The 26,285-nt window shown below is 46.9% G+C and overlaps 1 protein-coding gene across 4 annotated transcripts in view; it reads right to left on the bottom strand.

Moving 5' to 3' along the window:
• The window catches only part of STX2 (syntaxin 2), a 68,653-nt gene extending 42,903 nt beyond the window's left edge, over positions 1 to 25,750 (bottom strand). Inside the window, exons 1-2 of one of the 4 annotated variants that reach the window (XM_029058324.2) lie at positions 25,345 to 25,750; positions 5,776 to 5,850 (exon numbers count right to left, since the gene is read on the bottom strand). In XM_029058324.2, the coding sequence (XP_028914157.1) occupies positions 5,776 to 5,850; positions 25,345 to 25,374 (105 nt within the window). In that variant the 5' untranslated portion in view covers positions 25,375 to 25,750. Of the gene's footprint in view, positions 1 to 2,399; positions 2,530 to 5,775; positions 5,851 to 25,344 lie in introns of those variants that run through there. The other 3 variants (XM_029058316.2, XM_029058318.2, XM_029058319.2) reach the window with 3 other exon arrangements.
• Positions 25,751 to 26,285: the final 535 nt, after the last annotated feature.

Here is a 26,285-nt window from a genome sequence, read left to right as displayed (position 1 = left end):
TCTACTGAATTAAAATTATATTAAGTTAAAATATAAACTGTGCTTTTATTGAAGTTGGGAGTGAAGTCAGGAAATCATATACCCTCAAGTGAATGTAGGTTGCCATAGAGAGGCAGCGTGGCTCATTGGAAAGAGCAGGGGCTTGGGAGTCAGAAGTCATGGGTTCTAATTCCGGCTCCACCACTTGTCAGCTGTGTGACTTTGGGCAAGTCTCTTAACTTCTCTGTGCTTCAGTTACCTCATCTGTAAAATGGGGATTAAAACTCTGAGCCCCACGTGGGACAATCTGATCACCTTGCATCCCCTCAAATGCTTAGAACAGTGCTTCTCACATAGTAAGCGCTTAACAAATACCATCATCATCATTATTACTATTGTTATTATTATAGTCACTGGGTACAGGACAATTGGTAGCTTTACAAATATTCTCAGGAAGGAAAAAAAGCTACATCCCTTCAATTCCATTACATCCTATTAACCTGATAATGGGACCAACTATAACGGTATAGCCAATTTAGAACAATTCTTTCACATTTAAAACCTAGCAGAATAATGGAATATAAAATTCTGTCCTATTTGAGGCTAAGAAAGTGACCGGCCAGGTACAGAGGCAAGAAGGGAACGATGTAACTTTTAATGTTCTTGGACATAACAATTTTCATCCCCTGTTATTCCTCAGGATGATTTTGGATCCCATGTCTTGGAAAAAGACATTCTATAGAGAAAGGTCTAAAAGTTTCACCCAAGACAGTCATGTTAAGACAGACTTTATATGAATTAGACTAAGCTGGCCCCTTGTCCTCTATTATCCCAATGGATAATGGCCCAACAGATGTTATTAATAGGACATTATTAAATGCTTACTAATACTCAGCAACGTGGAAGATCCGAAGGCAGCAGTTCGAACCCGGGCCCTGTTCCACGGGAGGCTCACCAATCTTATTCCCATTTTTCAGTCTAGGAAACCGAGGCCCAGAGAAGTTGAGGGACTTGCCTGAAGTCACAAAGCAGACTGGGGCAGAGCTGGGACTAGAACCCAGGTTGCCCAACTCCTTGTCCCATGCTCTTTCCACTGAACCATGCCACCCCGGGAAAGGAAGTGATAAGGATTTTTTTTTTTAATTGGAGCAGTAAGAAGCTTTAATAATAGGAATTCTAAACCTCCAAAGAGTGGCAATAACTGCTTTCTATATTCAAAGACAATCACATGGGTCATAATAATCATTTTGATTCCTATCACTCTAACGGTGTTTACGACTGGCCAGACTTGTTATTATTAGAGCTACAAATTAAAGATGGTAGCCCAGGTGAATTAGCCAGTGAGATGTATTTTAGAAATTCCTGCATTTTCACTAAATTATCAAACAACCGATGATATTTACTGAGTGCTTGCTGTGTGCAGGGCACAGTACTAAACGCCTGGAAGAATACAACGGAGTTGATAGACACGTTCCCTGCCCACAGTGAGCTTACAGGCTAGAGGGGGAGACGGACATTAATATAAATCAATAAATTATGGATATGTAAATAAATGCAGTGGGGCTGAGGGTGGGGTGAATACACATACCCAAAGGGTACAAATCCAAATTCACAGACGAAGCAGAAACAGGGAGTCGGGGAAACAGGGCATAACTGGGGAAGAACTCTTGGAGGAGATGTGACCTTAAAATATGTCAGTTTAATTTCAAAAGTAAGGTTGCTCGATGGATGGTGTCCAATTTTATCTATGTTCAAACTGCACTCAGGTGGGTGTCTCTAGAGAAAAGGGTGAGGCAAGTGGAGAAAGACCCATGCCTTCTAGTGTCTTTAATTGGCTTAGTGGAAAGAGCCCGGGCTTGGAAGTCAGAGGTCATGGGTTCGAATCCCGGCTCTGCCACTTGTCGGCTATGTGACTGTGGGCAAGTCACTTCACTGTGCCTCAGTTGCCTCATCCGAAAAATGGGTAAAATCCGTAACTGTGAGCCTCACGTGGGACAACCTGATTACCCTGTATCTACTCCAGCGCTTAGAACAGTGCTCTGCACATAGCAAGCGCTTAACAAATACCATTATTATTAATGGAATATCCTGGGGTTTAGACTGGAGCAAAGCATAAAATGTGATTGAGGTCTCGTATCATATCCAGACGGCATGAACAAGACAGAGCGCTACAAATGAGAGAAATAAAATCTCAACACTCAATTTTGAAGTTCCATGGGGTGAAGCAGAATTTTTGGTTATCAAACACAAAGTTAAGGATACAACTAAGTAGGAACACGCCCATCGACTCTGTTATACTGTACTCTCCCAAGCGCCTGGGACAGTGCTCGGCACACGGTGAGTGCTCAATAAGTACCACTGATTGACCGATAGTTAATTCTGATGATCACATATCTCAATGTCGTAAAAAGCATACTCACATTTTTCTCAAGGCAATTTTTCTCCCCTTTGACAAGGCATCTGATAAATGTATCTTCTCTCATCACACCTTCCTTAAATATTACACACAAGTGCATACGATTATTGGAAGCAGCATGGCCTGGTGGAGTCAGAAGGACCAGGGTTCTAGTGCCCACTCTGCGACGTGTCTGCTGTGTGACCTTAGGGAAGTCACCTCACTTCTCTGTGCCTCAGTTACCTCATCTGTAAAACGGGGATTAAGACGTGAGCCCCGTGTGGGACATGGACTGGGTCCAACCTGATTACTTTGTATTTACCCCAGCGCTTAGAACAGAGCCTGGCACACGGTAAACTCAAACAAATACACTGAGGTAAAAAAAAAAAAGTAACAGAGGAAAAGTGCTGCCTTTAAGATTACCATTTAAACACGCAGAAATCAACTACGTGTGTCCTACATGTGTCATAGATTTTGCCTCTCCTATGTTAACCTATCTCAGGACAAAAAAAAACAAAAAACCTTTCCACATTTGTCTGTTGAAGAACTCGCACAAGCAGACAAGATGGGGACAGGGATGCTGCCTGAAACCGTTTATCTTGTATTTACCCCAGCACTCAGTCCAGCTCCAGGCACAGAATAAGCACTTAATAAAACACCATAATTAACTTTGGGTTTGTGTCCATAATGTATACTAAAAACTTTATAAGGCTACGTTACCACAATAAAGCCTGCTCTGAAAAGTCTGAAAACTGAGAATTCAATTTTGGGCAGTTCTCGCACTCACGACACAACCGATTTCAGAAAACTACCTCTTGAGTCGAAACGTAGTAAGTCAAAACCTATTTTCTAGTAAGAATAGTGTTTTAAAAGGGGATTGATTCCTGAACCAAGTCTGGAAACCATATTTTTATCAAATTATTCGATATTGTGTATTCGATCAATTATAGATGAGTAACACCTACATTAATATATTTATATTGAGTCAAACTAAGACCACAGGCTTGGGAGTCAGAGCACCTGGCTTCTCACCTAGGTTCTGCCACTTGCCTACTGCGTGACCTTGGGCAAGTCACTTAATTGTCAGCTGTGTGACTGTGGGCAAGTCATTTCACTTCTCTGTGCCTCAGTTACCTCATCTGTAAAATGGGGATGAAGACTGTGAGCCTCACGTGGGTTTTCATTACCCTATTTATTTTGTTAATGAAATGTACATCGCCTCGATTCTATTTAGTTGCCATTGTTCTTACGAGATGTTCTTCCCCTCGACTCTATTTATCGCCATCGTTCTCGTCTGTCCGTCTCCCCCGATTAGACCGTGAGCCCGTCAAAGGGCAGGGACTGTCTCTAGCTGTTGCCGACCTGTTCATTCCAAGCGCTTAGTACAGTGCTCTGCACATAGTAAGCGCTCAATAAATACTAATGAATGAATGAATGAACAACCTGATGACCCTGTGTCTACCCCAGCGCTTAGAACAGTGCTCTGCATATAGTAAGCGCTTAACAAATACCAACATTATCATTATTATTATTAATTTCTCTGTGTCTCATTTTCTTCAACCGTAAAATAGCAATGTTGGTATTTGTTAAGCACTTACTATGTGCAGAGCACTGTTCTAAGCACTGGGGGAGATACAGGGTCATCAGGTCGTCCCACGTGAGGCTCACAGTTAATCCCCATTTTACAGATGAGGTAACCGAGGCACAGAGAAGTGAAGTGACTCGCCCACAGTCACACAGCTGACAGGTGGCAGAGCCGGGAGTCGAACTCATGACCTCCGACTCCGAAGCCCAGGCTCTTTCCACTGAGCCACGCTGCTTCCCACTTAAATGGGGACTCAATACTTGTTCTCCCTCCTACTTAGACTGTGAGCTCCATGCAAGGCAGGGATTGCGTCACACTGGTTAACTTGTATTTGCTCAAGTGCTTAGTATACTGTTTGGCACATGTTAAGCGCTTAAGTTCCAAAATTAAGTACCAAAGTTAAAAATTAAAATAGGGGAGCTGCTTGAGAAGTGAAACGGATATATCAACCCTCCCTGGTGATTCTGCCTGAATTCCTGTTTAGCACGTCTCTTCTACTTGAGAAGCAGCATAGCTCAGTGGAAAGAGCCCGGGGCTTGGGAGTCAGAGGTCATGGGTTCGAATCCCGGCTCTGCTACTTGGCAGCTGTGTGACTGTGGGCAAGTCACTTCACTTCTCTGTGCCTCATCTGTAAAATGGGGATTAAGACTGCGAGCCCCACGTGGAACAACCTGATTACCCTCCCCAGCGCTTAGAACAGTGCTCTGCACATAGTAAGCGCTTAACAAATACCAACATTATAATTACTACTCTACCTATCCATCTTTGAATATTTCCCTTGTTCTCTCTCCATCACGGTTTTGAAAACTGTTTTCCGTTTCCAACTCTGTCGCACTGTACTCTCCCAAGAACTCAGTGCAGTGTTCTGCACACAGTAAGTGCCCTATAAATACGTTAGACGGACTGATTTGCCCACTGGTTCCAGGCAACTACTTTCCAACAGTTCATGTCCATGAGACCAGTGCCATAAAGGAGCCTCCTGGCACATTGTTGAAACTGATGTTTTGCAAAGCTAAAATGGGGTGTCGATGTAGAGACATCCTAAGTGCAGCGTGTCTTCATTTGAAACGTCTTGAATCAGAGACGGCTCGTCTGTTTAAAATATACGTCGAAAAGAATGAAGCTCGCAATGTGCCGCTCCAAAAGACCATAAGTAATTTATATCAGAGCAGGCATCCTGATTTATCACTCGGTTTCAAGAATTGGAAAATGACGGTCTGATGTGGATCAAAGGCCAGAATGGGCTGAATCTTGCGGCTACGAGTGTGCATCTGTGCGTGCACGCAAAAATGACATCATCTGGGAAGACGCCTGGCTCTCTGATGGGTTGAGAGATGGCACTCCAAAGGCAAGACTGCCTGCTCGGAACTCACGAAAGGGAGAACGCTCAGCCGAAGTGGCTGATAGGGTGACAGGACCAGGGAGATGGGGATAAGTGGACAAAGTCTGGAGGCGGTAGCTTCTACCTGGGTAGAATGCCTAGGACCAGGAAAAAGTTTTAAAAGCCGGAAATAAAACTCCTGCTCCGCACAGGTCGTCAAAATATGCAGCAAAAACAATCTTCCTCTCCTCTTACATCTATTCGAGGCACCTATTTCTGCTCATTCCACTGTATTTTTAAATCCTAGGCTTCTTGGACAGGGCAAAATATTCAAGATCGCCTAAACGCTGCTAATAATAAAAAGGAATTACATGACTTAAGATGATTAAAGAAAAAACAAATGGACACTCTAAGGACGCACATACCCACCATGAGACAATATAAGTATAAATATTAATGTCAATCTAGGCAAAGATGAGCACCCAAATTACTTACTTGGTGGAAGAAATCATCCATGAAATGGTCCTTTTCAACAACAACTGTTGTTTCGCCATCTTCATTTTTCTTAAACTACAAGAAGTAAAACGTTGTTTAATTCACACATATTCTTGAAGCACGTATGTTCTGAGTTAAAAGCAAACTGGTTACTTAAAAGCAATTTAACAAATTTTGTTTCACATACTCTAGAGCAATGGAGTCAATAATAAAATGACTGCGATATTTGTTAAGGCCCTAGGTGTCAAATACTGTACTTAGGGAGGAGATGGGTATAAAATAATCAGTTTGGACGCAATCCAAATACACAGTTGTAGCACACAGCAGCAATCCTTTTAAATTAGGAGTAACCCAATGCTTTGAACAAGCAAAGCTACTTTTTGGAAATAACTGAGTTTTTTTTGGCTAAGCAATTTAGAATTGATTTTTGACTTTTTCCACAACATAACTGTATTGTCCTATCTACAGTATTAAAAAAAAAAGTAATAAAAGCCGTTCAGCTGCATCAATCACAAGACCTATACATGACTCCCATTCAACTTTTAGAATCATTTTTTCTACGGAAACGTTTATCTTTTTTTTCCATCAAGTAAAATTACTCATTTAGAATGAAGAAATCCGTAGAGCAACAGGAACCGAAATTACCTAATAAAGCCACCCTGTTGTGTGCTCACTTTCTTCCCCACGTGTTGGGAAAGGCCCACGTGACACTGAAAAGAAAACTGGAAATAAGACTGATGTTCATTTCCTATTCCTAAGGATTCTCCCTCCCCAACAAAATTCTGCCAGACCCCAGGTTTCCCCATCTTTAACTCTCTCTTAAAAGCCCACCTCCCCTAGGAAGCCTTCCCTGGCTAATTTACCCCACCCCAGTTTGAGAACTCGAGGACTTTCATCCTATCCTCAACACTCGTGTACACAGGGATATTTTTATTCATATATCTGTACATTCAATTGTTTATTCAGATGTTTCCTCTCTGTACTGCCTTCTCCCTTCCTCCAAGTATCCCTATCTGTAAATAATATTTGACTTTAATCCCATTAAATGCATTCTGTTCCCGCTACACTCTCCGAGGTGCTTAACGAAGGGCCTGGCGCTCACGGGGCATTCAGCAAACACCGCTGCTCGAGGTCAGAGGAACGCACAATTTCTTCCAAGCGATCAAATCTGTTGAGTGTACTAAGTGCCTGAGAGAGCACAATATAACAGATCTGGTAGACATGTTCCCCGCCCACAAGGAATCTACCTATTATTCTTACGGCTATTAAATTCTTCTGTAAAACAAAGCTTTCCGGCAACTAAGGTCCTTTTCCCTTTCATAATGACCATTATTAATCTTGCCATTGAACTGCAGGAAAATCTTACTGCTCCCGCGGCTGCGGAACACACGGTGTAATAGTCGCTGAAATGAGAGCACGTTTCCTTTATCTCCCACGATGGGAAAAGAGTAATGCAAAGAAAAGATAAAATAGCCAAAGGCATTAATAATGACGCTTTCATTTAAAAACACATTTTTTTGCCTGAACTTTTAAAAATGATTTTAATTTCAGGAATAGCTTAATAGCGATTTATAGAGCACACTGTACTGTACTAAGCATTTGAGGGATACAATAAAATAATAATAATAATTCATTCACTCATTTAGTATTTATTGAGCACTTACTATGTGCAGAGCACTGTACTAAATAATGATAATAATGGTCTCTGTTAAGCACTTACTCTAGCCCAAGCACTGTTCTAAGCACTGGGATAGATACAAGGTAATGAGATTGCCCCACGGGAGGCTCACAATCTTGACTCCCATTTTACAGATGAGGTGACTGAGGCACAGAGGAGTTAAGCGGCCTGCCCAAGGACACACAGCCGACAAGTGACAGAGCCGGGATTAGAACCCACGCCCCCCCGACTCCCAAGCCCGTGCTCCTTCCACTAAGCCACGCTGCTTCTACGAGACATTTCCCACCCACTAGGGAAGCAACATGGCCTAGAGGAAAGAGACAGGCCTGGGAGGCAGAGGACCTGTGGTCTAGAGAAGCAGCGTGGCTCAGTGGAAAGAGCCCGGGCTTGGGAGTCAGAGGTCATGAGTTCGAATCCCGGCTCTGCCACTTGTCAGCTGTGTGACTGTGGGCAAGTCGCTTCGCTTCTCTGTGCCTCAGTGACCTCATCTGTAAAATGGGGATTAACTGTGAGCCTCACGTGGGACGACCTGATTACCCTGTATCACCCCCAGCGCTTCGAACGGTGCTCGGCACATAGTAAGCGCTTAACAAATACCAACATCACTATTAATCCCGGCTCTGCCATTTACCTGCTGGGTGATCCAGCGTGGCTCAGTGGAAAGAGCACGGGCTTCGGAGTCAGAGGTCATGGGTTCGAATCCCGGCTCAGCCACTAATCAGCTGTGTGACTTTGGGCAAGTCACTTAACTTCTCGGTGCCTCAGTTCCCTCATCTGTAAAATGGGGATGAAGACCGTGAGCCCTACGTGGGACAACCTGATTCCCCTGTGTCTACCCCGGGGCTTAGAACAGTGCTCGGCACATAGTAAGCGCTTAAAAAATACCAACATTATTATTATTATTATGATCCTGGGCAAGTCACTTCACTTCTCTACGTCTCAGTTTCCTCAACTGTAAATCGGGGTTCAAGACCCGTCCTCCTTCCTCCTTAGACTGGGAGCCCCATGTGGGGAAGGGAATGCACTCGACCTAATTAACTTGTGTCTACCCCACTGCTTAAAACTTGACACACAGCTCTTAATACCTACCCTCTCTCGCCCACCCAAAAAAACCGACTCTAATGAGGAAGACATATATTATAGCATATACATTAATACAAAAGTAGGAGCATAAATAAATATATTAGTACAAGAGGCAGCTGAGTCAGAGGACTGATAATTGGGGAGGTGGGATTTTAGGAGGGCTTCGAAGGGAGGAAGGGCTGGGGTCTAGCGGATGCTGAGGATGGCGGTGTGGGTAGGGGAGAAAGTCCTTGCGGTGGAGACAACATCGGCAACCACACAAAAGTGAGAGGATCAGAGAGGATGAGCAGGAGAGTAGGGATCAATCGACCGTATTTATTGAGCGGTTACCGTGTGCTGTACTGAGCGCTTGGGAGAGTACAACAGGATAACAGAGTTGGTAGGCATGTGCCCAGCCCATAACGAGCTTACGGTCTAGAGAAGCAGCGTGGCTTAGTGAACAGAGCACGGTTTGGGAGTCAGAAGGATCTGGGTTCTAATCCCTGCTCGCCACACGTCTGCTGTGTGACCTTGGGCAAGTCACTTAACTTCTCTGGGCTTCAGTTACTACATCTGTAAAATGGGGATTGAGAGTGTGAGCCCCACGTGGGACGGGGATCGTCTCTAACCTGATTAATTTATATCTACCCCAGCACTTAGAATAGCGCTTGGCACACAGTAAGTGCTTAACAAGTACCATAATTAATTATTATTATACTTAGAGGAATGAGGAGATATTAATCAACGGCATTTCCCGAGCACTTCCCGTGTGCAGAGCACCGTATTACATGCTTGGGAAAATACGAGAGATTCGGCAGATGGGTTCCGGGCCCACAGGATAACAAATGATAACGGTGGTATTTGTTGAGCGCTTACTATGTGCAAAACACTGTCCTAAGCGTGGGGGGGGGGGGGTACAAGTTGATCAGGTTGTCCCACGTGGGGCTCACGGATCTTACAGTGTACAGGGGTATGATCGATAAAGTGTAGAGTGCCTGAAAATCTGTGATAACGAGCCTTCATTTGATGTGGACGGAGATGGGCAATCACTGACCGATTTCACGGAGAGGGGAAAAATACGATAGCAGTGTTTCAGGAAGATTTTGGCAGACATGTAGACTGAGGACTTACGGGGGTAGAGGCAAAACTCAAGAATCCAACTGGGATGCACCAAGTGTTTGAACCAGGGTGGCGGCTGTATGAGTGGAGAGTAAGTTCCTCGTGGGCCCGGAACAGGTCTAACAGATCTGCTAGATTTGCTATATAATAATGTTGGTATTTGTTCAGCGCTTACTATGTGCAGAGCACTGTTCTAAGCGCTGGGGGAGATACAGGGTAATCAGGTCGTCCCACCTGAGGCGCACAGTTAATCCCCATTTTACAGATGAGGGAACTGAGGCACAGAGAAGTGACTTGCCCACAGTCACACAGCCGACAAGTGGCAGAGCTGGGAGTCGAACCCATGACCGCTGAGTCCGAAGCCCAGGCTCTTTCCCCTGAGCCCGCCGCTCTCTATTCAGCCAGTGCTCTATACACAGTAAGCGCTCAATAAATACAATTAATTGACTGATTGGAGAGCATCACTCCTACAGGCTTTTGGGCCAGAGAGGATGATGATTTCAGCTAAAGGGGTGAGGAAAGTTATGGGGAAGAGAGGATTTAGGAGGGAAGATGAGAGGTTTAGTGAGACGTGCTCATCTATTCATTAGTATTTATGGGGCGCTTACCGTGTGCAGAGCACTGTACTAAGTGCTTGGAATGTACAATTCGGCAACAGAGGCAATCCCCGCCCAACAACGGGCTCTGTTGGGTTATCCAGTGCAAGAGAGTTGGTAGATAAGTTCCCTTCCCACAAGGATCTTCCGGTCTACAGGCGTAGGATTAAGTGTAGAGAGCCCTGAAGTCTCTGATGAGGGGCCTTCACTCGTTGCGGACGGAGATGGGCAATCGAAAGGTTACGTCCCGGAGGAAAGACGCAACGTGGATTTGTAGATTACACGAGACGTATGAGTCCACCAAGCAGAAGTAATAGGTGCGTGTATATATATTTATATACCCGACTGGATAAGATGAGAAGGAACGAGCGTAGGGTGAGACGAGAAGGAGACCCAGGAACAAAGAATGATGGGACACCCAGAGTCAGAGAAGAAGAAGCAGCGTGGCTCCGTGGAAAGAGCCTGGGCTTCGGAGTCAGAGGTCATGGGTTCGACTCCCGGCTCTGCCACTTGTCAGCTGTGTGACTGTGGGCGAGTCACTTCACTTCTCTGTGCCTCAGTTCCCTCATCTGTAAAATGGGGATTAACTGTGAGCCTCACGTGGGACAACAGTAGAAAAGTGCTCTGCACATAGTAAGCGCTTAACAAATACTAACATTATTATTAAGAAGAAGAGGAGGAAACAGTCAGAGTGAAAAGGGGCCATCAGTGAAAAGGAGCAATCGGTATTTACTAAAGCAGCTACTGAGGAAAAGCACCAGGCTATTTGCTAAAGGCCAATGTAACAAAAGACAAGGTCCTTGCCTTTTAGGAGGTTACTATCTAACTGGGGAAATGTACCCAAATAATGGGAACAAGAGGAAAAACAGATCCGACAAGGTCCCTGCCTTTTAGGAGTTTACTAGCTAACTGGGGAAATGTATCCAAATAATGGGAACGAGGAAAAACAGAACCGACTGGTAACATTAATAATAATGTTGGTATTTGTTAAGCGCTTACTACGTGCCGAGCACTGTTCTAAGCGCTGGGGGAGACACAGGGTAATCAGGTTGTCCCACGTGAGGCTCACAGTCTTCATCCCCATTTTACAGATGAGGGAACTGAGGCACAGAGAAGTTAAGTGATTTGCCCACAGTCACACAGCCGGGATTCGAACCTATGACCTCTGACTCCCAAGCCCGTGCTTTCCACTGAGCCATGCTGCTTCTCTTGATTGATTGATTAGTTCCTAATAACATTAGTATTAACAACAACAGTAATATCTGTTACACACTTATTTACCAAACACTGTACTAAGTGCTGGGAGAGCTACAATCAGATCATGAGGGAGGTAAAGCAAGTACTGATAGAATCCTCATTTTTCAGAGGACACCGAGGCACCAATAAGTTAAGTGACTTGCCCAAGGTCTCTCGGAAGGCAAGAGCACAGCCAGAACTAGAACTTGTGTCTCCCAGGCCCATGCTCATTATATTAGGCCACGTTGGTTCAACAGAGGAAACGGAGGCCGTCCCGCCTCTGCAAAGACACCAGCCGGATATTTATGCAAAATTGCACGCTATTTTTTTAAAAGCAAAGAGAAGGTATCGCCTAAATCTCATGTGTCCAAGTAGTCCGTACCTCACTCTATCACGATATGGGCCTAAATGTGCCATTCCCTTTCACGATGCTTTCCTCTGATATGGGTCAACCGTTTCATTAAGTCAGTACTTCCATGCCCCGTAATCAATCAATCCATAGTATTTCTTTGCACATAGTAAGCGCTTAAATGCCATTATTATTATTTACTGAGCTCCTACTTGGCACAAAGTAAGCACCTAACAAATGCCATTATTATTATTATTATTATTGTTATTTGCTGAGCACCTACTCTGTGTCGAACACTGTAAAAAGCTTTTGGGAGAGTGCCAGATGTGTATTTGGGAAGGAAATACTACCTTCGGAGTTTTTCAAATAAATTCCACCTATTCTTATCACATTTCTTACCACGGGTAGTTCCGCATCGCTATCTGTGGAAGTCTACTCTTTATGAAGAAACGATCCTAAGAAATCTTTAATATGCTGTTCTTCGCACTTCCTTCTCCTCAACAGAAGAGGCTGGGGGTTTTGTTGAAACCGCAACATTTCTAAGCGGAAATTTATTTCCCAGGGGTTACGTCCTAAGACGGGACGTGTTTATGCATGCTAAAGTGTACATTTTAAATAGTCAACAAGGAATGAGAGGCTCCAATGGAGAAACCTCTGGGAATTGTTGCAAATGAGGGTAAACAGAGTTGCTAGATGATAGACTGGCAGCTTACATGATGGAAAACCAAATCTGAAACCAACTTAATTTGCTTAGTATTTCAAGCAGAGTGGAACTACTGCTAAAGGGAATTTTACGGTTGCTCCCTTTAAGAAAAACACAGCTTCGTGCTTGAAAAGGAGGATTTCCAAATCTTGATTCCATGAGCGTATTCTTATGAATTCAAATATACGCCAAATAAAAGACTCAAACGATTTCATTTGAATTCCCCCCCACCTTCCTTTGTGAGCTCCTTCCTAAGTTCACAGATGTTCATGATTTTTAGGCCGGGGCTGAGATCTTTAAGTAGCTGATCATTTTGTCATAGTCTAAATTGTGGCTCTCATGCAATAACTTGGCATAATAGGAAATATCGTCACAAGCAATTAAATACGTTAGGAGCATTAGCTTCCAGAATGGAATTCATTAATCATGTTCACATACAAGGGAATGAAATGCATTTGTCATGCAGACTTATTTCACTGCAAGTTTTTACCTCAACTATTTTTCAGATTTCTCCTTTTGAATCAGTGCCTACTAGAGCCACCGATACACAAAAATCCATGAACATAACTACAGCATCATCACACTTATTTTTAAATTATCATTGAAGTATTCTCTTTTAACTCTTTGGTTTTTTTAAAAAAAAGTACGTAAGCATTAATGCAAGAGAATCTTAAAGTCCATTGGAAGATTAATACAATTTGAAAGCACGTTATCTTGAGAAGCAGCGTGGCTCAGTGGAAAGAGTCAGGGGTCATGGGTTCTAATCCCGGCTCCGCCACCTGTCAGCTGTGTGACTCTGGGCAAGTGACTTAACTTCTCGGTGCCTCAGTTACCTCATCTGTAAACTGGGATTAAAAGTGTGAGCCCCACATGGAACAGCCTGATTACCCTGCATCTACCTCAGCGCTTAGAACAATGCTCAGCACATAGTAAGCACTTAACAAATACCAACATTATTATTATCTTGGGCAAAATGGCACAAAAAGAACTGTCATTAAAAATCAGAATACTGGAGCAAACTTTTAACAAAAGAAAACATAGTACGACTGATTTCTGAAAAGTATTTATACACTTTATTGATGATATAATGCTAAATCTCTGTCAGAATAAAGGGCTAAAATGTTCATGTCAGGCTTTGACTTTGAAGTTTTAGACAGTTGAACCATTTCACATCCTGATCACTGGAATATTAATTTTGGAACTGAGATAGCTTATTCAGATCCTAGTGGAATTGGTAAAAGTGAAAATTGTCCAGAAGCAGCATTTGGGCACTATTACATGCTAAAGACATGAAAAGAACATAAACCAGCATTTTCTAACAATGAATGTGAATGAAAAGTGTGGGATTAGAGAAACGAATTTTTAATAAACTATTTTTCACTTCACCAGAGAACGATTTTCACAAGAGACAAGAGTAAACAACTCCCCACCCTATTTCTCTACAGAGCTACCAGCACTTAAGCACTTCTGCAGCAATCGATCAGTGGCATTTTTTGAGCGCTTACTGTGTGCAGAGCACTGAGCTAAGTGCTTGCAAGGGTACCATACAAAAGGGTGGACACGATCCCCGCCCACGAAGGGCTTACGGATGAGAGAGGCAGTCGGACATTTCAGGTAATTTACGGATGGATGATACATGCTTAAGTGCTGCGTGGGGGTGAAGGGAGTGACTATAAAAGTGTTTAGGGGGTACAAACCCCAGGACATGGATGACCCAGAAGGGAGGGCTTAGCCAGGAAACCGAAAGCTTAGTCGGGGAAGGCTTCTTGGGGTTTTAGGAAGCCCTCCTATGATTTCAGGAGGGCTTCCAAGTTGGGGAGAGTAGTGGTTTGTCGGACAAAATGGGGGAAGGAGTTCCAGGTCAGAGGTGAGAAAGAAGAGATCGAGGTACAGTGAGTAGGCTGGTGCCAAGTACATGGCCTAGTGGAAAGAGCACGGGCCTGGGAGTCAGAGGTCGTGGGTTCTAATCCCAACTCTGCCACTTGTCTGCTCTGTGACCGTGGCCAAGAAGTCACTTAACTTCTCGGTGCCTCAGTTACCGCATCTGTAAAAATGGGGGTTAAAAAATGTGAGCCCCAAGTGGGACAATCTGATTACCCTGTATCTCCTTCAGCGCTTAGAACAGTGCTCTGCACATAGTAAGCGCTTAACAAATACCATCATTATTATTATTACATGGGAACTCACTCCCCACAACCCCCACCCCAAACTTTCCACTCTGTTCCCTCTAGTTGTCATTTCTTTTACTGCCTGTCTCCCCAGCTAGCCTCCAATCTTCTTGACAGCCAAGACTGTCTCTCAACTACGGTACTCTTCCAAATGCTCCGTAGAGAGAAAGCTCCCCGTAAATATTATTGATGGAGTTTAGCTGTACTGAAAATGGTCCATTGTTAATAATGACTTCATTTTAGAATCAATCTGTGCAAACTTCCTTATGATTCCCCAAATATATGAAAGCTCAACACATGACACACAAAGTTTCTAGACCACCTCAAGTCTTAGGAAAACTTTTAAATATCTTTCAAATTACCATTCCTCTGAGACTAGAAAACTCAAGGTTTTGATACCAAATGAAATCATTAAATGTATTTAGAAAACTTACGATTTCTATTCTAAATGATAATCGCACATTCATCTTCAAGCATTAAAGGTATGTTTGCCATTTCCACCAGCACTGTTTCAACATAAATAGAAAAGTTTCAAGAATAGTCAACACTGGAATGGACTTTTCTTTCTTTTATCGCTTAAGCCGTGACCTGCTACTTCTATACAATTTACATTCCTGTTGGAGTCTATCTCCCAAGCTTTAATTTAAAGAACTTTTGCTTCTCTGGAATAAACTCGTTGTGGGCAGGAAATGTCACGTTTATTGTGGTACTGTACTTTCCCAAGCACTTAGTACAGTGTTCTGCACATAAGTGCTTAATAGATACGATTGAATGAATGCACACCCATTACGACCACTGAAAAATACACCCCCTATCATGACATAATACATTCTAATATGTTGTAAGGAAATTAAAGAGGTTTAAGGTTGACAAACTGAGAGAAGGATAAAAGTACCTGGATTACACTTTCATGGAATGTATAGAATTCCTATCTTTTCTAGGTATGACCATACAGTACAGAGAAGCAGCGTGGCTCAGTGGAAAGAGCACGGGCTTGGGAGTCAGAGGTCATGAGTTCAAATCCCGGCTCTGCCACTTGTCAGCTGTGTGACTGTGGGCAAGTCATTTTACTTCTCTGTGCCTCAGTTACCTCATCTGTAAAATGGGGGCTTAACTGTGAGCCTCACATGAGACAACCTGATTACCCTGTATCTACCCCAGCGTTTAGAACAGTGCTGAGCACATAGGAAGTGCTTTACAAATACCAACATTATTATTAAATGCCATAATTATTATTAAATAGTGTGCCCCGGGGGACAGAGCATGGGCCTGAGGATGAGAAGGACCTGGGTTCTAATTCTGACCCCTCCACTTGTCTGCTGTGTGACCTTGGGCAAGTCCCTTCACTTCTCGGTGCCTTAGTTACCTCATCCGTAATATGGGGATTAATACTTAATAATAATAATTAATAATTTCTCTAAATATTTCTTTCTATAAAGAAAAAATAACACCTGTCCACGACGGTTTAGGGCACTGGCTAACCTGTTGGCCAGATCTGGGTGAGATGATCACTCAAATGACTGCACATGCGTCAAAAAATACAATTTTAGCAAAGGGAGCATGACCAGCAGGCTTGAAGACAAGAAAAACCTTCCTTTCTAAAACATACATTCCATTATCCCTCATTTTCACCACCTAATTTACAGTAGTGTCATTTTTTTTTCCTGCTCTGCAAAATCCAACTGAAGTAGGCAGGCTGGATGGCAACCTACCCTCTGCACCTCGATCTCGTCTATCTCACTGCCGACCCCTTGCCCAAATCCTCGCTCTGGACTGGAACTTTCTCTTCCTTTATATACAACAGACCATCTCACTCTCCACCCTCAAATCCCTCCTAAAACCACCTCGCCTCAAGCGGCCTTCCCGACTAAGCCCTCATTTCCCCTACTGAACTCTCTCTTCTGTGTCACCTATTTGAATCTGTACCCTTTAAGCACTTGATATTCTCCCCACCCTCAGCCCCAAAGCACTTATGTACCTGTTAATAATGTATTTAAATTCTGTCTCTCCCTGCAGACGGTAAGCTCCTTGCGGGCAAGGAAAATACACCAAACGCTGCCCCGTAGTCTCCCAAGCATTCGGTACAGTGCTCTGCACACGGTACGTGCTCAAAAAATATCACTGACTGCTTGACTGACAGCAGGGCCGCCTACTATCTGTAAATTCTTGAAATAGCTGTAAAACCGAGTTCAAATTCATCATGCCTGTAAGAGCCATAAAAATGTTTCCATGTTCGTAAACACGGGTGGCCACCAAACACGGTGGGATAGGGCCCAAGGAATTTGGGGAGCGTCACTATACCACCTCCTCCTTTAAAGCAGCCGGTACCTCCATAACGGAGTCTGTCCTGTATTCAGCCAGCCGCTCCCATGAGAAAAGCCATTATTTTTCCCCTCCCTTTCCCCCGGGAACGCCTGTTCCTGTCGCTGAATGATAAAATTCCATCCGTAAAAAAGGTTTCCGAGGCAGCAAATCTACACAGTGGTCTTTCATATCTGAAGACGCTACTGATGGTGAGCGTCAATCAAAGTGTAAAAATATTTCTCTGCTGTTGACAAGCCTGCGGGGTAGCTCCAGTGCTCTGCACATAGTAAGCGCGCGATAAATACTATCGAATGAATGTGAGCTGAAAAGACAGCTGAGTCCTTTAGGATCACCCTACATGACTGAGCAGATTAATGAGTGGTGCACTCTTCACCCCAGTTGGGGTAAGGGGTTAAAAGAGGTGTCATCTCTCACTTTCTCTCTCATACACACACAATCTTATTGTCAACAACCTCAATTTCTAGATTTCATTTTTAAAAATCCAAGCTTGAAAACCATGGCCTACACTGACCTCTTTCTTCCTAATATATAAAGGTGATTGCTCCGAAATTAAACCAAAGAAAAAAGAAAGAAAAAGAGAGGTAAATGCAGTGACAAGCCCATCATAAATACAACAGAATGCACCAATTATTAAGAATGAATGGGCAAAATTTGATTCGGACCTCTTAAACAGGAAACTACGCCCCTTGATTTAATGCCAAATGTGTACAACCGTTTCAGAGATTACAGGGCACGGCAATTAAGCATAACTGGAAGCCCAGTGGAAAGATCACAGGTATAAGAGACTGGGGACCTGGGTTCTAATTCCAAATCCGCATCTGCCTGATGTTGTGACCTTAGGCGAGTCACTTCACTTCTCTATGCCTCAGTTTCCTCCTGGGGATTCATCACCTGTTCTCCCTCCCCTCTTAGACCATGAACCCCACGCGGGACGAGGGCTGTCGGATCCTAACGCTCAGGTCATGGGTTCTTATCCCGGCTTTGCCACCCGTCTGTTGTGGGACCTTGGGCAAGTCGCCCCTCCAGCCTCTCTCCCATCACCTTCTAGACTGTGAGCCCGTGGTGGGCAGGGATTGTCTCTACTTGTTGCTGAATTGTACTTCCCAAGCACTTAGTACAGTGCTCTGCACACGGTAAGCGCTCAATAAATACGACCGAATGAATGCACGAACTTGGATTTCTCTGTGCCTCAGTTCCCTCATCTGTAAAAGCACTACTGAGAGTTCACCTCCTCCAGGAGGCCTTCCCAGACTGAGCCCCCCTTTCCCTTTTCCTCTGCTCCTTCTCCCCTCCCCATTCCCCCTACTCCCTCCTTCTGCTCTACCCCCTTCCCCTCCCCACAGCACTGGTGTATATTTGTACATATTTATTGTTTTATTTATTTTATTAATGATGTGTACGTATCTGTGATAGAATTCTGATGCTACTGATGCCTGTCTACTTGTACCTGTTTTGTTGTCTGCCTCCCGCCTTCTACACTGTGAGCCCGTTGTTGGGCAGGGATCGTCTCTGTTGCTGAATTGTACTTTCCAAGCGCTCAGTACAGTGCTCTAGACACACTCATTCCATCGTACTGATTGTGCGCTTATTGTGTGCAGAGCACTGTACTACGCGCTTGAAAAGTACAATTCGGCAACAGATAGAGACAATCCCTACCCAAAAACGGGCTCACAGTGAGCGCTCGGTAAATACGACCCAATGAATAAAAAGGGGATGGAGACCGTGAGCCCCAAGGGGGACAGGGATTGGGTCCACCCCTAACTGCGGCGCTTAGTACAGTGCCTGGCACACAGTGAGGGCTTCACAAAGACCACAGTGATTATTCTTCTTAGGGCAGGGCTGGAATGCCCTCCCTCCTCACCTCCGCCAAACTAACTCTCTTCCCCTCTTCAAAGCCCTACTGAGAGCTCACCTCCTCCAGGAGGCCTTCCCAGACTGAGCCCTCCCTTTCCCTCTGCTCCTTCTCCCCTCCCCCCTGCCCCACTCCCTCCCTCTGCTCTACCCCCTTCCCCTCCCTACAGCACTTGTGCATATTTGCACATATTTATTACCCTATTTTATTAATGATGTTGTCTATATCTATGATGCTATTTATCTATTTTGCCGGTATCGATGCTTGACTACTTGTTTCGCTCCGCTGTCTCCCCTTTCTAGACTGGGAGCCCGTTGTCGGACAGAGAGTGTGGCTCAGGAGAAAGAGCACGGTCTTAGGAGTCGGAGGTCATGGGTTCTAATCCCGGCTTCGCCACCTGTCAGCTGTGTGACTCTGGGCAAGTCGCTCGATTCTCGGAGCCTCAGTTACCTCATCTGTAAAATGGGGGTGAAGACTGTGAGCCCCACGTGGGATCACCTGATTACCTTGAATCCCCCCCCAGCGCTCAGAACAGTGCTCGACACAGAGCAAGTGCTTAAGAAATACAACATTATCATCATTATCTGTGGCCGAAGTGTCCGTCCCCATCGCTCAGTAGGGTGCTCCGCCCACAGTGAGCGCTCAATAAAGGCGACTGAAGGAATGCATGAAATACCAACATCATTACTATTATCTGCGGTCGAAGTGTCCGTTCCAGGTGCTCTGCACACGGTGAGCGCTCAATAAAGACGACTGAACGAGTGCATGAAATACCAACATTATTATGATCTGTGGCCGAAGTGTCCATCCCCAGCGCTCAGCAGGGTGCCCTGCACACAGTGAGCGCTCAATAAATACGACTGAATGAACGCATGAATAATAATAATAATGTTGGTATTTGTTAAGCGCTTACTATGTGCAGAGCACTGTTCTAAGCGCTGGGGTAGACACAGGGGAATCAGGTTGTCCCACGTGGGCCTCACAGTCTTAATCCCCATTTTCCAGATGAGGTAACTGAGGCACGGGGAAGTGAAGTGACTCGCCCACAGTCACACGGCTGACAAGTGGCAGAGCTGGGATTCGAACTCGTGACCTCTGACTCCAAAGGCCGTGCTCGTTCCACTGAGCCACGCTGCTTCTCCCAACCACCCGCTAGCACAGTGCTCTGCGCATAGTAAGCGCTCAACAAATACGAATGAATGCATGAAATACCAACATCATTACTATTATCTGTGGTCGACCTGTCCGTTCCAAGCGCTCAGGGTGCTCTGCACGGTGAGCGCTCAATAAAGACGACTGAACGAATGCACGAAATACCAACAGTATTACGGTCTGTGGCCGATGTGTCCATCCCCAGCGCTCAGCAGGGTGCCCTGCACACAGTGAGCGCTCAATAAATACGACTGAATGAACGCATGAAACACCTACTAGGACAGTGCTCTGCACATAGTAAGCGCTCAATAAATACGACTGAATGAACGCATGAAACACCTGTCAGCACACTGCTCTGCACATAGTAAGCGCTCAATAAATACGAATGAATGCATGAAACACCGACATTATTATCATCTGTGGCCAAAGTGTCCCTCCCCAACACTCAGCAGGGTGCTCCGCACACAGTGAGCGCTCAATAAAGATGACTGAAGGAAGGCAGGAAATACCAACATCATTATCTGTGGCCCAATTGTCCCTGCCAAGCGCTTAGTACAGGGCTCTGCACACAGTAAGCGCTCAGTAAATACGACTGCATGAGTTCAAGTAGTCGAAGTCGAAGTCTTGGAGTCGAAGCGTGGCTCAGTGGAAAGAGCACGGGCTTTGGAGTCAGGGCTCATGAGTTCGAATCCCGGCTCTGCCACTTGTCGGCTGTGTGACTGTGGGTGAGTCACTTAACTTCTCTGGGCCTCAGTTCCCTCATCTGTAAAATGGGGATTAAGACTGTGAGCCCCACGTGGGACAACCTGATTCCCCTATGTCTACCCCAGCGCTTAGAACAGTGCTCGGCACATAGTAAGCGCTTAACAAATACCAACATTATTATTATTATTATTATTCAAGAAATACCAACATCATCATTATTTTCATCTGTGGCCAAAGTGTCCCTCCCCAACACTCAGCAGGGTGCTCCGCACACAGTGAGCGCTCAATAAAGACGACTGAAGGAATGCATGAAACACCAACGTCATTATCTGTGGTTGAATTGTCCCTGCCAAGCGCTTAGTACAGGGCTCCGCACACAGTAAGCGCTCAGTAAATACGACTGCACGAATGCAAGCAATACCAACATCATTATCTGTGGCCGAATTGTCCATCCCAAGCGCTTAGTGCAGGGCTCTGCACACAGGGAGCGCTCAGTAAATACGATTGCACGAATGCCAGCAATACCAACATCATTCTGTGTGGCCGAACTGTCCCTGCCCAGCGTTTAGTGCAGGGCTCTCCACACAGTGAGCGCTCAGTAAATAAGACTGCATGAACGCAAGCGATACCAGCATCATTGTGTGTGGCCGGACTGTCCATGCCAAGCGCTTAGTGCAGGGCTCCAAACACAGTAAGCGCTCAGTAAATACAACTGCGTGAATGCAAGAAATACCAACATCATTATCTGTGGCCGAGCTGTCCCTGCCAAGCGCTTAGTGCAGGGCTCTGCACACAGTGAGAGCTCAGTAAATAAGACCGCATGAATGCGAGCAATACCAGCATCATTCTGTGGCCGAACTGTCCCTGCCCAGCGCTTAGTACAGGGCTCTGCACACAGTGAGTGCTCAGTAAATAAGACTGCATGAATGCAATCAATGCCAGCATCATTCTGTGTGGCCGAACTGTCCCTGCCCAGCGCTTAGTGCAGGGCTCTGCACACAGTGAGCGCTCAGTAAATAAGACTGCATGAACGCAAGCAATACCAGCATCATTCTGTGGCCGAACTGTCCCTGCCCAGCGCTTAGTACAGGGCTCTGCACACAGTGAGCGCTCAGTAAATAAGACTGCATGAACGCAAGCAATACCAGCATCATTCTGTGGCCGAACTGTCCCTGCCCAGCGCTTAGTACAGGACTCTGCACACAGTGAGCGCTCAGTAAATAAGACTGCATGAATGCGAGCAATACCAACATCATTAAGTGTGGCCGAAATGTCCCTGCCCAGCGCTTAGTACAGGGCTCTGCACACAGTGAGTGCTCAGTAAATAAGACTGCATGAATGCAATCAATGCCAGCATCATTCTGTGTGGCCGAGCTGTCCCTGCCCAGCGCTTAGTGCAGGGCTCTGCACACAGTGAGCGCTCAGTAAATAAAACGAGTCGAGAACGAGTCGTCTACAATCGATGCCTAGAATTCCTTAACTCCCATTCTCTCCTAGACCCCCTCCAATCTGGCTTCCGTCCCCTCCACTCTACCGAGACTGCTCTCTCTAAGGTCACCCGTGACCTCCTTCTTGCCAAATCCAATGGCTCCTACTCCATTCTGATCCTCCTTGACCTCTCTGCTGCCTTTGACACTGTCGACCATCCGCTCCTCCTCCATACCTTATCTCACCTTGGCTTCACGGACTCTGTCCTCTCCCGGTTCTCCTCTTACCTCTCTGGCCGATCATTCTCGGTCTCCTACGCTGGAGCCTCCTCCCCCTCCCATCCTTTAACTGTCGGAGTTCCTCAAGGGTCAGTTCTTGGCCCTCTTCTGTTCTCCATTTACACTCACTCCCTCGGTGAACTCATCCGCTCTCACGGCTTTGACTACCATCTCTACGCAGATGACACGCAGATCTACATCTCCACCCCTGTCCTCTCCCCCTCCCTTCGGGCTCGCATCTCCTCCTGCCTCCGGGACGTCTCCACCTGGATGTCTGCCCGCCACCTAAAACTCAACATGAGCAAGACTGAGCTCCTCATCTTCCCTCCCAAGCCCGGTCCGCTCCCAGACTTCTCCATCACCGTGGAGGGCACGACCATCCTTCCCGTCCCGCAGGCCCGCAATCTCGGTGTCATCCTTGACTCGTCCCTCTCGTTCACCCCACACATCCTATCCGTTACCAAGACCTGCCGGTTTCACCTCTACGATATCGCCAAGATCCGCCCTTTCCTCTCCACCCAAACGGCTACCTTACTATTACGGGCTCTCGTTATATCCCGGCTAGACTACTGTGTCAGCCTTCTCTCTGACCTCCCTTCCTCCTCTCTCGCCCCGCTCCGGTCTATTCTTCACTCCGCTGCCCGGCTCATCTTCCTGCAGAAACGATCTGGGCATGTCACTCCCCTTCTTAAACAACTCCAGTGGTTGCCTATCGACCTCCGCTCCAAACAAAAACTCCTCACTCTAGGCTTCGAGGCTCTCCATCACCTTGCCCCTTCCTACCTCTCCTCCCTTCTCTCTTTCTACCGCCCACCCCGCACGCTCCGCTCCTCCGCCGCCCACCTCCTCGCCGTCCCTCGGTCTCGCCCGTCCCGCCGTCGACCCCTGGGTCACGTCCTCCCGCGGTCCCGGAACGCCCTCCCTCCTCACCTCCGCCAAACTGATTCTCTTTCCCTCTTCAAAACCTTACTTAAAAATCACCTCCTCCAAGAGGCCTTCCCAGACTGAGCTCCTCTTCCCCCTCTACTCCCTCTGCCATCCCCCCTTTACCTCTCCGCAGCTAAAGCCTCATTTTCCCCTTTTCCCTCTGCTCCTCCACCTCTCCCTTCCCATCCCCACAGCACTGTACCCGTCCGCTCAACTGTATATATTTTTCGTTACCCTATTTATTTTGTTAATGAATTGTACATCGCCTTGATTCTATTTAGTTGCCATTGTTTTTACGAGATGTTCTTCCCCTTGACGCTGTTTAGTGCCATTGTTCTTGTCTGTCCGTCTCCCCCGATTAGACTGTAAGCCCGTCAAACGGCAGGGACTGTCTCTATCTGTTGCCGACTTGTTCATCCCAAGCGCTTAGTACAGTGCTCTGCACATAGTAAGCGCTCAATAAATACTATTGAATGAATGAATGAATGAATGAATGAATAAAACTGCATGAACGCGAGCAATACCAACATCATTACGTGTGGCCGAACTGTCCCTGCCCAGCGCTTAGTGCAGGGCTCCGCACACAGTAAGAGCTCAGCCAATACGATTGCATGAACGCGAGCGACGCCAGCATCATTCTGTGTGGCCGAACTGTCCCTGCCCAGCGCTTAGTGCCGGGCTGTGCACACAGGGAGCGCTCAGTAAGTACGACTGCACGGATGCAATAGCAGCATCATTCTGGGTGGCCGCAGTGTCCGTGGCCGGCGCCGAGGAGGGAGGCCGAAGGCGGGTTTTTCGGGTCCGTCGGGGGTCTGGGGCCCGGCGCCCTCCCGTCGTCCAAGGGAAACCAAGGCCGGGCGAGGAGTCGCCCCCTCCGCCGCCCCCTGTCACTCATTCAATAGTAGTTATTGAGCGCTCACTATGTGCACAGCACTGGACTAACCGCTTGGAATGGACTGATCGGCAACAGCTAGAGACGGTCCCTGCCCCCACTGACGGGCTCACAGTCGAATCGGGGGAGACGGGCAAGAACGGTAGCGATAAACGGAATCGAGGGGCTGGACATCTCATTAAAACATTAGCCATCAACAGAATGGAGGGGATGAACATCTCATTAAAACAATCGCCATGAAGAGAATGGAGGGGCTGGACATCTCATTAAAACAATCGCCATGCACAGAATCGAGGGGATGGGCATCTCATTAAAACAATCGCCATGCACAGAATCGAGGGGATGGGCATCTCATTAAAACAAGAGCCACGAATAGAATCGAGGGACTGGACACCTCATTAAAACAAGAGCAGTAAAAAGAATGGAGGGGATGAACAGCTCGTTAAAACAATAGCAGTAAAGAGAATGGAGGGGCTGGACACCTCATTATAACAATAGTAGTGGCTAGAATGGAGGGGATGAACATCTCATTAGAATAGCAATGAAGAGAAGGGAGGGGCTGGACACCTCATTAAAACAATAGTAGTGACTAGAATGGGGGGGATGAACATCTCATTAAAACCATAGCCATAAATAGAATGGAGGGGATGAACATCTCTTTAAAACAATAGCCATAAATAGAATGGAGGGGCTGGACACCTCATTAAAACAACAGTAATGAAGAGAATGGAGGGGATGAACATCTCAAAACAATAGCCATAAATAGAATGGAGGGGCTGGACATCTCTTTAAAACAATAGCAATAAATAGAATGGAGGGGCTGGACACCTCATTAAAACAACAGTAATGAAGAGAATGGAGGGGAGGAACATCTCATTAAAACAATAGCCATAAATAGAATGGAGGGGCTGGACACCTCATTAAAACAATAGTAGTGACTAGAATGGAGGGGATGAACACCTCATTAGAACAATAGCAATGAAGAGAACGGAGGGGCTGGACACCTCATTAACCAAAGAAAGAGGCCTCCTCCTCCTCCTCCTCCTCCTCCTCCTCCTCCTCGCCGGCCCGGCCTCCCCCCGGCCTCCCCCGCGCTCACCGATGTCAAGTCCGGCAGCCGGTCCTTCATCCCTCCTCAGGCCCCGGGGCCCGGGCGGCGGCGGCCCCCCTCTCTCTCTCTCTCTCTCTCTCTCTCTCTCTCTCTCTCTCTCTGTCTCTCTGTCTCTCTGTCTCTGTCCGCACAGGCTCGGGCGGAGGGACGGACGGAAAGGAAGGACGGGCGGTCCCTGGCGCGGGCCTCCCAACGGAGTAACGGGCCGCGGCCGGGGCTCTCTGGCGCTCGCTCGCTCGCTCGCTCGCTCTCTCTCTCTCTCTCTCTCTCTGTCGCTCTGTCTCTCCCGGTCCCTCTCCGTCTCAGGCCGGAGCCACGGCAACCCCCCCGCCGGCCCCGCTGTGCGCATGCGCGGACCGGCCCCGAGCTCGCTCCCTTAGCTCCGCGCTGAGGGAACAGCTGACCGAACCAGCCACCGACCCACCCACCGATCTCTCTCCGGGAATCTGAGGGCGGGGCCCGGAGGGGATGGGCGGGGCCCGGAGTCGATGGGCGGGGGCCAGAGGAGATGGGCGGGGCCCAGAGCCAATGGGAGGGCGCAGAGCCAGTGGGCGGGGCCCGGGTGCGATGGGCGGGGCTCATGGCCGATGGGCGGGGTTCAGAGTCAGTGGGCGGGGGTCCCGATGTGATGGGCGGGGCTCCGAGCCAATGGGAGGGCTCAGAGCCAGTGGGCGGGGCCCGGGCGCGATGGGCGGGGCTCAGGGTCGATGGGCGGGTTCAGAGTCAGTGGGCGGGGTCCCGATGTGATGGGCGGGGCTCCGAGCCAATGGTCGGCGCTCGGACCTCGTGGGAGGAGTCCAGGCCGGACGGCGCGCCTTGAGAAGCCGCGTGGCTCCGCGGAAAGAGCCCCGGCAGGGGAGGCGCAGGTCACGGGTTCGAATCCCGCCTCCGCCGCTCGCCAGCTGGATGACCTTGGACGAGTCACTTCA

Source organism: Ornithorhynchus anatinus, chromosome 2, assembly GCF_004115215.2.
Source record: "Ornithorhynchus anatinus isolate Pmale09 chromosome 2, mOrnAna1.pri.v4, whole genome shotgun sequence".
NCBI lineage: Eukaryota > Metazoa > Chordata > Mammalia > Monotremata > Ornithorhynchidae > Ornithorhynchus > Ornithorhynchus anatinus.
This window is presented reverse-complemented; position numbering and strand designations above follow the sequence as displayed.